At 43.7% G+C, this 15292-nt stretch overlaps 1 protein-coding gene across 2 annotated transcripts; it reads left to right on the plus strand.

Annotated features, from left to right (window-relative positions):
• The first annotated feature begins 4308 nt into the window (after positions 1 to 4308).
• On the plus strand, positions 4309 to 15292 carry LOC133354664 (neuronal calcium sensor 1-like). Of its 2 annotated transcripts, none has more exons than XM_061571697.1 (8): positions 4309 to 4501; positions 6083 to 6161; positions 7886 to 7910; positions 9031 to 9169; positions 9861 to 9939; positions 10626 to 10714; positions 12065 to 12142; positions 13651 to 15292. In XM_061571697.1, exons 1-8 carry the CDS (start codon positions 4388 to 4390, stop codon positions 13747 to 13749), a joined length of 702 nt encoding a protein of 233 aa, XP_061427681.1. In that variant the 5' UTR covers positions 4309 to 4387; the 3' UTR covers positions 13750 to 15292. The 2 variants fall into 2 exon arrangements, with proteins under 2 accessions (XP_061427681.1, XP_061427682.1); XM_061571698.1 differs by having other exon boundaries at positions 4424 to 4707.

Raw genomic sequence — 15292 nt, forward strand, 5'->3', positions numbered from 1 at the left:
GTGGGTTGGCACGGCCCCTGGTGCAAAGGAATGAAAATGTGCTTCTCGTGTCTACCGCGGTAAACACGCAACGTTGGGTCGACGTCGGCCTGTGGTTGGAACGTCTGGCTCAACGTTCTGCGTTCCATGGTTGGGCGCCTCGGTGGCGAGATGTTAACTACCTCACCTGGTATACAGGCACTGGCGGAGCCAGTGGGGGGGGGGGGGGGGGTGGCACGTGCCCTCCCAATGATCCGATCGAATTCTCTAATTTCGATCGGATCATTGGGGTTTATTAGTAATAAATCGGCATTTTGCAACCCTCACTGCCACTGTGTAGCATATTATTATGTGCCAGGGATGAGAGGACAATAATCTGAGTCCATAATTGGCAATAAGTAACGGCAAAGCAGTTATAAGTGACTCAGAATTGTGCACAGTTGCGACTACAATCCACGACTTCCCTGAAGGCATTCACCTTCAGCGAGCGCCATGCCGATCACACAACGTGGTTAAAACTCGACCCTCGATCGATGGTTGCGCCATCGCCGCACACGCCTCGAATGAAAAGCAAGGAACAAGTCCTTACAACTCCTATAATTTTTCATTGCTGGAGGGGTTACCCCCTCCTACCTGAAAATCCTGGCTCCACCATTGTATACAGGAGGTCGTGGGTTCAATCCCGACCTTGACGCCTGTGTGTATGTGGAGTTTGCATGTTCTCCCCGTGGTCGCGTGTATTTTTCTCCGGTTCCTCCGTTTTTTTTCCCCTCCACATTTTTAGAATGAACACGCGTCTCGAGTATTTGGCTGCTAGACATTTCCACGCGACAAGCCACTTCGTTGAGCTGTCATTTGTGGCCAGGTCACTTCTGAAAAATAAGTATATCGCTCAGTGGGCCTTACCTGGTAAAATAAAAAATAGTTTAGTGTTTACTGCGTCATTTCTCCCCCCCCTCTCTGCTTAGGCCGGTGTCTGGGCCTCTCCCGCCTGTGGGGGAGGCCCTGGTTTAGATGTACAGCCTGGCACACTCGATAGCTACGCCACTGATGTACTTACTGCACCCTGACAGCACTTGTTATGCGCAGTGTGCCTTATTGTATTTGCAGTCGAGGCTTGCTGAAGAAGGTAATAAACCACACTGCAAATGGGTGACAGATGTTGTCATTATTTTGAGCGGTGCGAGTGGTTTACATCAAAACGTGGATGGTTAATAATGTGTAAGATTTGAAACGGTTACTTAACTCTTTGGTTTTTTCGGTAAAGTCACGTAGGTAAAAAATAAAATTTAAATAAATTAAATCACGACGTTTCGGAGGCAACACAAGCTTCCGTCTTAAGGTGGCACCGTCACAGCAAAATTACTGTCACTTGATACGGTAATTTTTATTTTATTTTATACCTCCGTGACTTTACCGAAAAAAAACTAATAAGAGTATGGACCCTTGTAGTCACGAAAACTTCAAATCTAGAGTTACTTAACTATTATCTTAATTATAATTATGAAGCAACATTGGTTGCTGTTGCTGTGTGGATGGTCTTGCCCCTGTCATAGGAATGTGGAATTTATACAACAGCTTCGCACATATGGATTGAAGAATCCATTTATGCACTGCTAGCCACCGCAGTATTAAGCAACCTCGCAACATTTTAATTGGGAGTGCAACTACCGAGTGGAGACATAACAGGTAAAAATGAAAGTCATTAAGACGAAAAATTAAAATATGAAAAAGCGAATAAAGTCCTGCAAACATTTGTGATCGTTAGAACATTGTACTTGCAATACAGTGATCATCAGTTCAATCTCCCGGAAAGGCAGTTTTGGGGGGGAAAAAAAGTTCAACCATCCCCACCTCTGTCCACCCAGCAGGGTACATGGGTACAGGGCAGTCGGTCGGCAGGTCACGTGTGGTGGGGTCAGGGGCCGTCCATAAATGACGTCACGCACCCTGGGGGGGGGGTGGGGGTTGAGAAATGTGACGTTACATCAAATGCGCAACTTTAAATAAATATAGACAACACGTTCTACTTGATAATTGGTGTTTTACCCTTCTATCTGGCAGCAAAACTGACACCTTTTTACAAGGAGTCATGTTTGTATAGAACGCAATACATGCAGTCATAATACAAACAAAAACACAACTCTGATAATGTGCACATGTGAGACTAGGCTCTAAGGAACGCTGTCTCGGGTGTGGACCAATCAACTTCATGGACAGTGCATACATTATCAGAGTAATGTCTTTTGTTTGTATTATGACTGCAGGTATTGCGGTCTATACAAACATGACTCCTTGTAAAAAGGTGTCAGTTTTGTTGCCAGATAGAAGGGTAAAAAAACAATTATCATATTTTTACTGGCAAGTGAGGTTTCCATAACGTTCTACTTGATTAAATATTCTTTTTAATGTTTTCTACAACAGTGCAGCGCCGCATTAAATACGCACTACAATGACAACAGTTTAAAGCGATTTGAAGCATGTTTTATTTTTTGTAGGCGGGGGGGGGGCAGAGCTTTGTGACGTCATATTTGAGGGGGGGGTCTAACTTTTTGTGACGTCGTGTGACGAAGGGGGGGGGGTGGGGTCAAAAATCGCCCAAAATCGCGTGACGTCATTTATGGACGGCCCCTAAAACGTGGGCAGCCAAATACTTTACATCTCCATTCTGGTCCTCGGTGAAACTGCCGATTAAAATCACTAAAGTTTAAGCGTGAATGTAATTTTACAACAATTGTTATTACATCATGGGACCTTTCCTAGTGCCAAAATATGAGAATAGGTTTTCCCATTTTTTCTGGCAATAAAACAGTTGTGTTGAGATATATATTCTTGGTTCTTTCGGTAAAGTCACGTAGAAGGGAAATAATAAAATTATATTGATATAATAAATAGTAATATATTATATATTATATAATATATTATATAATAAGGGAAAAAAGTAATATATAATTATATAATTATATTTTATATCATATTTTTATTATTATATATTATATAATATTTTTATATTATTATTTTATTATTTCCCTTCTATTTGACTTTACCGAAAGAACCAAGAATATGAATCCCTGCAGTCACGAAAGCTTTAAATCAAAATTTAGGTGTTGAGATGTTAAAACACCAAACTGAAACCTTTTACAAGGAAACATGCCTGCATTAACCACAATACTTGTGGTCAGAATGCAAACAAAAAACATACTTTGATAATCTAGATTTGAAGCTTTCGTGACTGCAGGAATCCATACTCTTTGGTTCTTTCGGTAAAGTCACGTGGGTAGAAAGTAAAATAAATTACGACGTTTCGGGCGCAACACAAGCATCCATCATCAGGTGGGAAAGCATGTTGTGCTGCTGAGCCAGACTGTTTTAAAAGGTTTGAAATTAAATTTCGATTTAAAGCTTTCGTGACTGCAGGGATTCATCTTCTTGGTTCTTTCGGTAAAGAACCAAGAAGGTTTGAAATTGGTGAAGCCCAAGGGTCATAAAGAAGTGGGCGGTGCTAGTGATGTTAACGTAAGAAATTAGCATGTAAATGTCAGAAATTAGCATGTAAATGTAAGAACGGAGAGCAGTCTCCTCGACGAGGGCACGGAAGTGGCTCTGTTAATGTAAGAGATTAGCATGATGTTAATGTGGTTTTAATGTTTAAAAGAAAAAAAAATCCCTCTGGTTTGACATCGAGTTCCGGGCGTTAACTGCGCGGTCGCCATGGCAGCGGCGTGCAAGCTGACGTCACGCATTCCGGGGAGCCCACGTGTTTTTTTCGTCTTCGCTTCTTTCTCTTCACTTTTAAAAAATTTTCGCTTATTTCTCTTCGTCGCATGTGGTTTTCATATTTAAGAGCAAAAATAATCCCTCTGTTTTGACATCAAGCTCGTGACGGTAACGGCGCGGTCGCCATGGCAGCGGCGTGCCGGCTGACGTCACGCATTCCGGGGGGGGAGGGGGGTCCCCACTGATATTTTTTTTCGTCTTTGCTTCTTTCTCTTTTTTCTTTTCGCGTCTTTCTCTTTTTCTCTTCACTTCTTTCTCTCGTTTTTCTTTGCTTATTTCTCTTTTTTTATCTTCGCTTATTTCTCTTCGTCGCATGTAGTTTTAATATTTTAAATAAAATAAATCCCTCTGTTTTGACATCAAGCTCTTGACGGTAACGGCGCGGTCGCCATGGCAGCGGCGTGCCGGGTGACGTCACGCATTCCGGGGGGCCCACATGTTTTTTTCGTCTTCGCTTCTTTCTCTTTTTTCTCTTTTTTCTCTTCACTTCTTTCTCTCGTTTTTCTTCGCTAATTTCTCTTTTTTCATCTTCGCTTCTTTCTCTTCGTCACCTGTAGTTTTAATATTTAAAAGCAAAAAAAAAATCCCTCTGTTTTGACATCGATCTCCGGGCGGTAACGGCGCGGTCGCCATGGCAGCGGCGTGCCGGGTGACGTCACGCACCGAGGGGGCGGGGCCTCCCTCTGGCTTCCCGCTGCCGTTTTGCCGTCTCCGTTCGCCGTCTCTGCGGATCTGGCGCCTCAAGGTTCGTCGCGTTCTCGCGCAAATCGTCGCAAGGCTCGACACGATAAGGGGGCGAAGCGACAACAGCGTCGCCCTTCCTGCGAGTCGTCGTCGTCGTCCAAAGTTTGGAGTTTAAAACTTTAAACTTATTAAGAAAAAGCGCGCGGAGGAGGCGGCGGCGGCCTGAGGCAACCGGGACGCGTCCCGCCCGTAGCCAGCAAACTTGAGGTGAAACGTTTACCTCGAGATGTTAAATGTTTGTTGTAATTAATTGTTATTGTTAAGAGTATAGCGGCGTCTTAGTTTGGCGATTGCAAAGTCAACTTGAGGCGAAGCTAAACTTTTTTTGTCTTTACCCCACAATTTTAAATGTTGTAGTAACGGATTTGTAATTGTTGTTAGGCGTTTCGGTGTCTTAGTTTGGTGATTGCAACGTAAACTGAGGCGAAATAAGAAATAATTTTGTTAGTCTTGACCTTACCGCAAGATGTTAAATGTTGTAGTAACGAATTGTAATTGTTGTTAAGCGTTTGGGTGTCTTAGTTTGACGATTGCAAAGTCAACTGAGGCGAAATAAGAAACAATTTTGTTAGTCTTTACCTTACCACTAGATGTTCTGGGTTCATTTTCTTGGTTCTTTCAGTAGAGTCACGTTGAAGGGAAATAATAATATAAATATAAAACAATAAATATCTTTAAATCAAAATATTCTGGGTTCTTTGGGTAAAGTCACTTAGAAGGGAAACAATAAAATGCATTCGAAACGTAATAATTTTATTGTTTTATAATTTTATTATTTTATTGTTTCCCTTCTGCGTGATGACTTTACCGAAATAACCAAGAATATGAATCCCTGCAGTAACGAAAGCTTTAAATCAAAATTTACCGCAACATGTTAAATGTTGTAGTAATGGATTTGTAATTGTTATTAAGAGTTTCGGTGGTGTATAGCAGCGTCTTAGTTTGGAGTTTTGCAAAGTCAACTTGATGCGAAATAAAACAATTGTGTTAGTCTTTACTTTACCGCAAGATGTTAAATGTTGTAGTAATGATTTGTAATTGTTATGAAGTGTTTGGATGATGTTTTACGGCGTTTTAGTTTGGAGTTTGCAAAGTAAGTAAACTTGAGGTGAAACAAAAAAGATTTGTATTAAATTTACCTCAATATTTTAAATGTAATTTTGTTGTCAGTTTTTGTACCAGTTGAAAGAGTAAAAACCTATTACTATATTTTGCCACTAGTAAAGGAGATGTCTCGTAGTGTAAATGCTTCCCCCGAGCTCTCAATACTCTGAAAGTGCACTGTTTTTTGAGTTGTGCGCCTTTTGGCGTCATCTGGTCCAACACCAATGGAGACTAGGCTCTAAGAAAAGCTGTCTCGGGTGTGGACCAATCAATTTCAAGGACAGTGCATATTATCAGAGTTGTTTCTTTTTGTTTGCATTTTGACTGCTTGTGTTGTGGTTATTGCAAACATGATGCCTTGTATAAAGGTATCAGTTTTTGTACCAGTTGAAAGGGTAAAAACCTATTACTATTGGTTGTTGTTGTAGAAGTAATTATTTGTGAACGTTATTTCACGTTTCGGTGGTGTTTTTTGCAGCGTTTTAGTTTGGTGATGGGAAAGTCTGGCAGTAAGCTAAGGCAAGATCAACTCGAAGATATAACGAGGAGGACTTACTGTAAGTGTTTAGCATCGTTTACATCTCGATTTAAAGCGTGACTGCAGGGAGATTCATATTTTTGGTTCTTTCGGTTTAGTCACGTAGAAGGGAAACAATAAAATAATAAAAAACAATAACATTCTCACGACGTTTCGATTGCAACACAAGCAATCATCATCAGGTGTGAAAACCACAGCAATTTTTTTTATTGTTTTATATTTTTTATTTTATTGTTTTATATTTTTTATTTTATTGTTTTATATTTTTTATTTTATTGTTTCCCCTACGTGACTTTACCGAAAGAACCAAGAATATATTCTTTGTTCTTTCGGTAAAGTCACGTAGAAGGGAAATAATAAAATAATACAAATATTAAACAATAAAAATTCTCACGACGTTTCGACTGCAACACAAGCAATCATCATCAGGTGTGAAATCCACAGCAAGAAAATTTGAATAATCGTTATTACTGTCATCCTTAATGTCGTGAACATTACTGGCATTGTTCATGTTATACTCAGCATTTAATATCGTTAACCTAATTGTCATAATGATGGCAATGCGTTTTCTTCAAGAATCATTAACATAATCATCAGCAGCATCTTGCAATTTCATGAACATTGTCAGCAACACTAACGTCCAGTGCATAGTGTGTATAATCAACAACATCATCAGCAGTATGATTTTCATTAAAGTTATCCGTGTTTTCTAGAAAACTGTAACTCAATGTGATTTACTGATGGTAAGAAATGACCTGGCTTCCGCGTTATTATCATCTAGGTATCTAATTATCTCAGATTTATTAATTTCGGTAATATCATCAGCCTCGTTGATTGTATCGGCATCATCAGCAGCAGCATTAATAACATTGACAGCGGTAGCAATGTTAACATCAGATTCATTATCATTGTCATCAATATCATTAACATCGTCATCATCCTCAATCGTGTAATATCATTAACATCATGATGTATCTTCTTGGTTCTTTCGGTAAAGTCACGTAGAAGGGAAGTAATAAAATAATACAAATAAAACAATAAAATAATTCTCACGACGTTTCGGCCACAACGCAAGCAGCCGTCCTCAGGTGAAGAATGACTTTCTGTGAATAGGGACAGCATCATCATTAACATCACAATTAAAATATTGTGTATATCATTGACATCCCCATCATAATTAGCTTACCGTAATTCTAGATTTGAAGTTTTCGTGACTGCAAGGATCCATACTCTTTGGTTCTTTCGGTAAAGTCACGTAGGTGAAAAAATAATAATAATAAAAATTATAAATTGAAAATAACTAAATTAAATCACGACGTTTCGAAGGCAGCACAAGCTTCTGTCATCAGGTGGAACAGCCACAGCAACATTTTGCAAAATGTATTTTTCATCTACGTGACTTTACCGAAAGAACCATTGAGTATAACGAGCGTACCGTAATTTTTTTTATTAATGTAACTACTATCATACATCACTAGGGGGCGACCAGTTAATCGTGTCAATAATATCATGCTCATTATTATAATCATTACCGTAATTTCATCATCTTCTGACTTGTCACCAGTATTAAATAATTGTCAAAAGAGCTATTATTCGACATAATAGCTCTTTTCATCAGCATGATTGTCATAATCATGCTATCTTGATTATGACGATCGTCGTTATATTCACTGTCAGCGTGTAATCAGGAGCACAGCCTTGCCGAAAGCTAATGGAACCGTTTCACTCTGCTTGTCGTTACAGTCACTGAGAAAGAAGTCCAACAATGGTGAGATTACTAAACTAAACTCTGTTTTGTTTCACCAGGAAACGGGCCATCCATTTAGTACGTACGCATGGAGGGGGGTTAACCCAAATGCATACGCTTGCGTATGGGGGGGTCTACTGACAATGTACGTACGCATAGGAAACGGGGGGTGGGGGGGGTGAAACCTCGATAATAATTTGTTTATATTGGCCTTCAAATGAGCCACAGTTCAGTTTCTTCAGCTGTCAGACAAGTACTACCGGGAGAGGTAGGACTGTGGGAGAGGTGTCAATTGTATGCCACCGTACCCCTGACTGCTAGCTATCACGCAGCTCAGCAGTGAGTCTGACATATTCTGGCGGCCTGACCCATGGATTACACATCCTTCAATCAGGCCTCACTGCAGACTGCCGCTGGCTCAAGATTTTAGCTGCCGCGGTGTTCTCTTCGTGCTGCTGCTGCCTGGACTTCAGTACTAACACTCGTCTGTACATCGGTCTACTGTTACAGCAGGTGTTCAGTCGATGCACTTTATATAGACTAGTTCACCGAGTTTTAATTGTGTTTTAAGATCATTATAGACGTGTTTTTGAACAACCAGTCAGGATGGATAACACGGTCAAGTATAACTTTGTTCAAAGCTGTGTGGAAAGCTAGGCCGCAAGCTAGTAAACAAGAACAACCAAAATAATTCTGGGGGGGGGGGGGGGGGGGTGTCAAGCGTACGTACGCAGGTGGGGGGGGGGGGTGTAAAAAGTACGCGTGCGTACAGGGAGGGGGGAGGGGTCAAGTTTTGACAGATTTGTGCGTATGTACTAAATGTATGGCCCCTAAGGCCCACTGAGCTATATTGCTCTTTTTCTATTCTCCCTAGCCCACGATGGAGAAGAGATGTGGGTTGTTTTAAGGGAGGAATGGAAGCAGGTTAGTGAAGATGATTGTTTTATGTGCAGTCTTGCAGGGCTGATGGAGTGAGTGGCTGCCAGTTCACCATATGTCCTAGCTGAGCGTCGCAGATATTTGGTAGCATTAAGAGAGGTAGAGTGAACGCACAAAACTAAACCGTAGCCTTATAAATATTGTAGTTGTTGGGGCTGTACGGCACATACGGCAACGTTACAATAAATCGCGTGCGTTGCAGGTACCGAGGCTTCATGAAGGATTGTCCTAACGGGCAGCTCGACTCGGCCGCCTTCCAGACGATTTATCGGCAGTTCTTCCCGTTCGGGGACGCCTCCAAGTTTGCGTTGTTCGTCTTCAACGTGTTCGACGAGAACAAGGTTCGTGGGACACCTGCGTTCCTTCCCGGTGATGGGCCTGGCGTGTTAGGCGCTGTCCTTGTACGTGTAATACCACGCTGGAGACGGCTTGTAGAATCGGTCCTTTTATTTCACTTTCTCTTAGTTCACAAACACTCCCCGTTGCTGGCAGGCAACGGGATGCGGGCAGACAGTCACCAGAGACCCACCACCACGTGGCACCCGGAGCCCCACTCGCGCGTGGCCTCTTCCTCTTTTAGTTCTGTGTCTGACCCCTTGTCTCTCCTCTCTCCCCTTATTTAATGCCTGGGTCACGTAGTACCCTCCAGCCAATCCTCAATAGCCTGCACCGAATGTTCCAGATCCCCCATCAACTCCCGGGACCACGCCCCTGACTTGTCTTCCCATTGGCTGAGGCCAAGACCAGCGAAACCAATCACCTAGCTGACATCCCGTGGTCACGCTGGGGCCATGCTCCCAGGCTCTTCCCCCATTGGCTGTAAAGCGGGACCGGCCAAGCAGATCACCACGTGAATCTTGACATAGGCTCTTATTACATACGCGACCTGGGTGGCGCTTGGTGAGAGGAGAACCTTCAGAATGGCAGCTGATTATGAGTACGAGTAAGATGACTTTAGCTGTAACGTTGCCTAATTTCTGGAACCGCCCATGTCTGTGTTTGTCTCCTTGTCGACATGTGTGTGGTGGCCAGGACGGGCGCATTGAGTTTGGCGAGTTTATCCAAGCGCTGTCGGTTACGTCGCGTGGCACCATGGATGAGAAGCTCAAATGTGAGTCACGGACGGATGCCCCAAGTGAGCGGGAGAAGCAATCGGGGGCCCCCCCTATGGCTTGGATGAAGATGGGTGGCCAGTAGACATCCCCTTCTCCCCCCAAAGACTAAATACATATTCACCCTTTCTGCACTCCGTATAAAGATGTGGTCGTCTTTATATTTAAACTCTTTTTATTTGACCAGGTAAGGCCCACTGAGTTATGAAGCTCTTTTACAGAAGTGACCTGGCCACAAATAATGGCTCAACGAAGTGGATAATCACGTGGGAATTTATAGCAGCCAAACACTCTAAACACATGTCTCTAAATGTGGAGGGAAAAACCGGAGGACCTGAAGGAAATTCCACGCGACCACAGGGAGAACACGCAAACTCCAAATATACAGGTGTCAGGCTTGGGATCGAACCCACGACATCCTGTATACTAGGCGAGGTAGTTAACATATCACCACCGCGGTACTGTAGATATGCTATATACATCGAAATTGTATTGAATGGCATGACAGTTCCACAAATTAGCCACCAGAACCAAATCAGTCCCTTATTCGTTTGTGAGGAGCTGGAGTTGGAGCCAGTGAGTGAGATAGCTTTATAACGGCGACACTCATGACCTATTAAGCTGACGCTAGCCTGACCCCATCACCCCCCCCCCCACTATCTTGTCCCCTTTCCCTATCCCCCAGGGGCGTTTAAGTTGTATGACCTGGACAGCGATGGCTACATTACGCGGCAGGAGATGCTGCACATCGTAGACGCCATCTACAAGATGATGGTGAGTGGCGTGGAATCGCAGCCATTATTTTTTCCACGCAGACATGCGATTCCTTTGATACACAGGCTCGAAGTGTACACATCAGTACAACCTAACAGATCCGCTAATGAGCTCGTAAGAGGTGCAAGTTATACTGGTAGGAACCACCTGGTTCTACCAGCCAACAGGGGATTATTGTGTCCGTCCATCGTGCATCCAAAAATGGGAGGGGTGGAGAGGGAGGGGAGGGTGGGGAGGGGCTGGGTGGGGAGTGGGAGATGTGGCGCTGGGTGGGGAGGGGCTGTGTGGGGGGTGGGAGATGTGGCGCTGGATGGGGAGGGGCTGGTCACCCCGTGGTGCCCTTATAAAACTCAACGTTTAACCGACTCACGCCGGCTTGTGCCCGCCCTCACAGTCCGGCATATTTGCAGAATACACCACGCCGCCGTTGACCCTGGCCATTGACCGAGCAACCCAACGTTCCTACCAGCTCCCTCCGCAGGAATGTGTTAAACAATTGTTCTGTTTTTGGATGACTTGTAATCGTCGATTTTCCTCGCCAAACTGGTGGCATCCCACAATGTCACGCACTGGATAAATCCATCTAGCACCTGCACCCGAGCTGATTTCATCATCTCCACTGCCGCAGTGGATGCACTGTCACGGCCATAGAGCATTGTCCCTCTATGCGACGTGTCCTGCACAAGCCCACTTTTGTCAATCATCATGTCTACAGCTCGTATTGACCAATCCTAGTGTTTCTCTTTGTTTTTATTTCAGTATAATGCCAAGCATACATCTACAAATTCTTTATGCACTTTTAATTTTTTCTTTCATTTCTAAAATTGTATTTCTCCATTGTTGATCCACATGTCAAAACAGAGGAATGGGCGCTGATAAAAAAAATGAACCATCATGTTGAATTATGGTGAAATAACTCCCACGACCTATACCAGGGGTCGGCAACCAAAATAACAAGAAGAGCCATTTCTTTCCAATTCGGTGCAAAATTCAGTATTTCAAGAGCCGCAATGCATCTGAGTACATACTGTACATACGTACATATCGTCAAGAAGCAGCCCGTAAAGAGCCGCATGCGGCTCCGGAGCCATAGGTTGCCGACCCCTGACCTATACGATTTTGTGAAGCCTTCATCCAGCAGTGGAGTGACAACAGGGCTGTACTTTTACATGTGGAGTCTACGTGTGCAGAGTACGTGCATGTCTAATGTGAATGATTTACCAAGAGACCACAAGGGGGCAGCAACACTCTGCTGACAAAAACTAACGTGGTTCCATCTTCACACCCGACCACAACTCCCTCTCTTCCCACCCTCCCAACTCCTCCATCTCCTCTCTTCTTACCTCCCAGGGCAACACGGTGGAGCTCCCGGAGGAGGAAAGCACGCCAGAGAAACGCGTCGACCGGATCTTCGCCCTCATGGACAAGGTGAGTGAGCAACGGATGATGCAAGGTTGGCACAACCTATACAAACCTCGCCTTTTGGCGTCATCTGGTCCAACCCATGTGAGACTAGGCTCTAAGGAAAGCTGTCTCGGGTGTGGACCAATCAACATCAAGGACAGTGCACATAATCAGAGTTGTTTTTTTGTTTGCATTATGACTGCAGGTATTGTGGTCTATGCAAACATGACTCCTTGTAAAAAAGGTGTCAGTTTTGTTGCCAGATAGAAGGTTAAAAAACCAATTATATTTTTTACTGGCAAATGAGGTTTCAATGGTATGCAAACCTCGCTGCACGATGGGGGGTTCCAGTGGCATTATGAGTCATCTCTACATCCCGAAGTCAAACCTCAGGCTGCAAAGGTCTGGGGTTGTGCGTCTATGGCCCGTCAAAGCAGTGCTGATCGTGGTCATGTGTAAAGCATGCTTGTGCTGCCATGCCTTGTCCACCAGATGGAGCTTTAGCAGTAGGGTATGGGGATACACATGGAATGATGCATTTAATATGATTTTTTTTTACTTACATCTGTAGCTCAACAAAGCTTGTGCACTTTAGAGCGGAGAGGAAATGTACGAGGATTGAACAAACACGGGCATTGTCGCTTGGTTGTTTTTGTAGAATTGTCCAAGGCTTTGTTTTTTTTAAACTACAGGCGGCGTTTCGAATAAATTTATTGTTTCCTCAAAGGACACGTTAGGACGCGTTATTATTATTGTTATTGCATAAGGTGAGTTATGACTTCCCTCTCGAGCCACTTTCTCTCTCTCTCTGGCCTACTGATCTCTGTTTTATTATTCTCGCAAATTCCATCTGCGTCATAAGCGTCATGCAACGAGACGGAGGCATTCCAATTTTAAGCTCGAGTTCAAAACAAGGTAACTTCACCCCTTGTTAAAGAGCGGCCTCTAGAAGGAGGTGACATCACAAAATATTTTGTTATTTACATGTATAAGCTGTTATTGGTGTATTTATTTAGCGTATTATTGATGCTATATAATTTTGTTTAAATATGTTTGTGTCCTGATGTGGTTGAGTAGCTGAGTGGCTCAGAGGTCAAGAGTGTTGAGGTAGGCCCGCTGAGATCCTGTGTTCGAATCCTAACAGTTGCCTGTGACTGAACTTGGTTCTGATGTGTGCAATGAGTTTCTAGTCTCATCACGTTCACAAATCAGTTTGTTATGCAGTGAACATCACTGTCAGAGGAAGTCAGAAAGTGTTGCCCCCTTACTGTGTGGAACCATCTTTTGACTGCCACTCAGGACTGTGAGGAATATAAATGGCTTAATCCAGCCGTGATTGACCGTGGCTGATGATGTTGAATTTATATATATTTACGTGCTTAAGCTTTATCCCACTGAATCACCCACACCCCTGTGCGTTGTAGTGATGAATGCTAATCACCTCCCCACCTCTACCCTCTTCCCTTTTCACATCCAACACTTCCACTCCTTGTTCCCTTGTTCCCTCCCCGCGCCCTTGTGTCGCCCGCCAGAACGAGGACGGACGCCTGTCTCTGCAGGAGTTTGCCGAGGGCTCCAAGGCCGACCCGTCCATTGTGCAGGCGCTGTCTCTGTATGATGGCCTCGTGTAGTGTGACACGGCATCGTACGGCAGCAGCGTGCTGTGGTGGTGCCAGTGTAAGGGCACGCTGGTGCTTATCAAAGGGACGGTGTTGCACGGGTGCTAGCTGCCCTCATGTTGACGGACGGTGCCCTAATGCTGGCGCATGGTGCCCTGTGTAAATGAAGAATGCTACGATGGGTACGGCATGGCGTCCCAGTTGCAGTGCAGGGTATCATTGCTCTTGCATGGCAGCCTAATGGCAGTGCAGGTTGCCCTTCTGTTATCGCAGGGTGCCTAGTGTTAATACGGGGTGCCTAGTATTAATGTATAGTGCTCTAGTGTTAACACAGGGTGTCCTTGTGAAAATGAGGAGTTTTCTAGTGTTCATGTAGATAGCTTTATGTTAATGCAGGGTGCCCTAGTGTTGATGCTGGGAGTCCTGTGTGTATGCAGGGTGTCGGGAGAACAGCCCTGGAAGATGATATCAGAACTACTGTATATCCACACTAGGAGCACACCTTTTACAATTTTTTTTTACAAATTTTTTTTACTATTTTTTTTTACAATTTTTTAAAACTATTTTTTCTTTAACCAGGTAAGGCCCACTGAGCTATTTTTTTTCTCAGAAGCGACCTGACCACAAATGATGACTCAATGAAGTGGCTTATCACGTGGAAATGTACAGCAGCCAAATACTCGTAAACACACGCAAGCCCTGCACAGAACGCTCATCACGTGTAAATCATGTTAAAAACATTTTTGATTCTCAGAGCTGAAATGTTGCCAAATGTAGGTGAAAAACAAGATTTGATACGATGTTGTGTGCTCAGTCACGAGTGCGATTGGGCTGTGTCCCTCAACTTTCTACACTTGAAAAATTAATTTTAAGTAGGGGTGGTGGTTAAAAACTTGGAACTGAACCCAGGTTCTCAGCAGCGCCAGCTCAGTGCTCTGACCCCCTGAGCTAGCCGGCTATCTCGCAGGAAACCCTGGAATGAATGCCGGGTTGCTGTTTACAAATCGGTGCCGCACCTTGAATGGGTTAAACTTGATGCTTCCAAGTGCGTATGTATGTTGAACTTCTTTCGCACCGCACGTAGTCAACCGTGCTGATTGGAGGTGCGGGGGAAGGACAGCAAACTAAACACAAAACCTATGGTACTGGCGGTAATGCATGTAATGTGGCCCTGGGGGCATTTTATTGATCTGGTCACCACCCCAACAGATTTTACAGTTTGTCATAATTCGGGGTCATGAATTTATTCAATAGATTATTTTTTTCGTCTCATTACCATCTCGTTAGCGTTGACTCTCTCTCGCTTGAACTCTCGTTTGCTTCTTCAGCAGAGACGGACAACATTTGCATGTAATCTGCACGAATCACAGAATGATTGATTCTCAAGCGCACTATTCAATGCATGTATTGAGAGCAAAATAATCCATTTTAATCGGACTTGTTAAATTCCTCGTGGCTACGCTTCACGTGGCGCCTGGTGAATTGATTGCTGCTGCTGTGATTGTGCGGGTGTAAGAGCTTCTGCTATATTTTTGTATAAAAGCGCGTGATAATA

The sequence above is a fragment of the Lethenteron reissneri genome, chromosome 48 (genome assembly GCF_015708825.2).
Source record: "Lethenteron reissneri isolate LAM-NWPU_2019-01 chromosome 48, ASM1570882v1, whole genome shotgun sequence".
In the NCBI taxonomy this organism is placed as follows: domain Eukaryota; kingdom Metazoa; phylum Chordata; class Hyperoartia; order Petromyzontiformes; family Petromyzontidae; genus Lethenteron; species Lethenteron reissneri.

Excerpts from the sequence above, each read along its gene's own strand:
- LOC133354664 (XM_061571697.1), top strand. The coding sequence starts at position 4,388 with ATGGCAGCGGCGTGCCGGGTGACGTCACGCACCGAGGGGGCGGGGCCT. Across the intron at positions 7,911-9,030 it reads GAGAAAGAAGTCCAACAATG|GTACCGAGGCTTCATGAAGG; the intron begins GTGAGATTACTA and ends CGTGCGTTGCAG. Across the intron at positions 9,170-9,860 it reads ACGTGTTCGACGAGAACAAG|GACGGGCGCATTGAGTTTGG; the intron begins GTTCGTGGGACA and ends TGTGGTGGCCAG.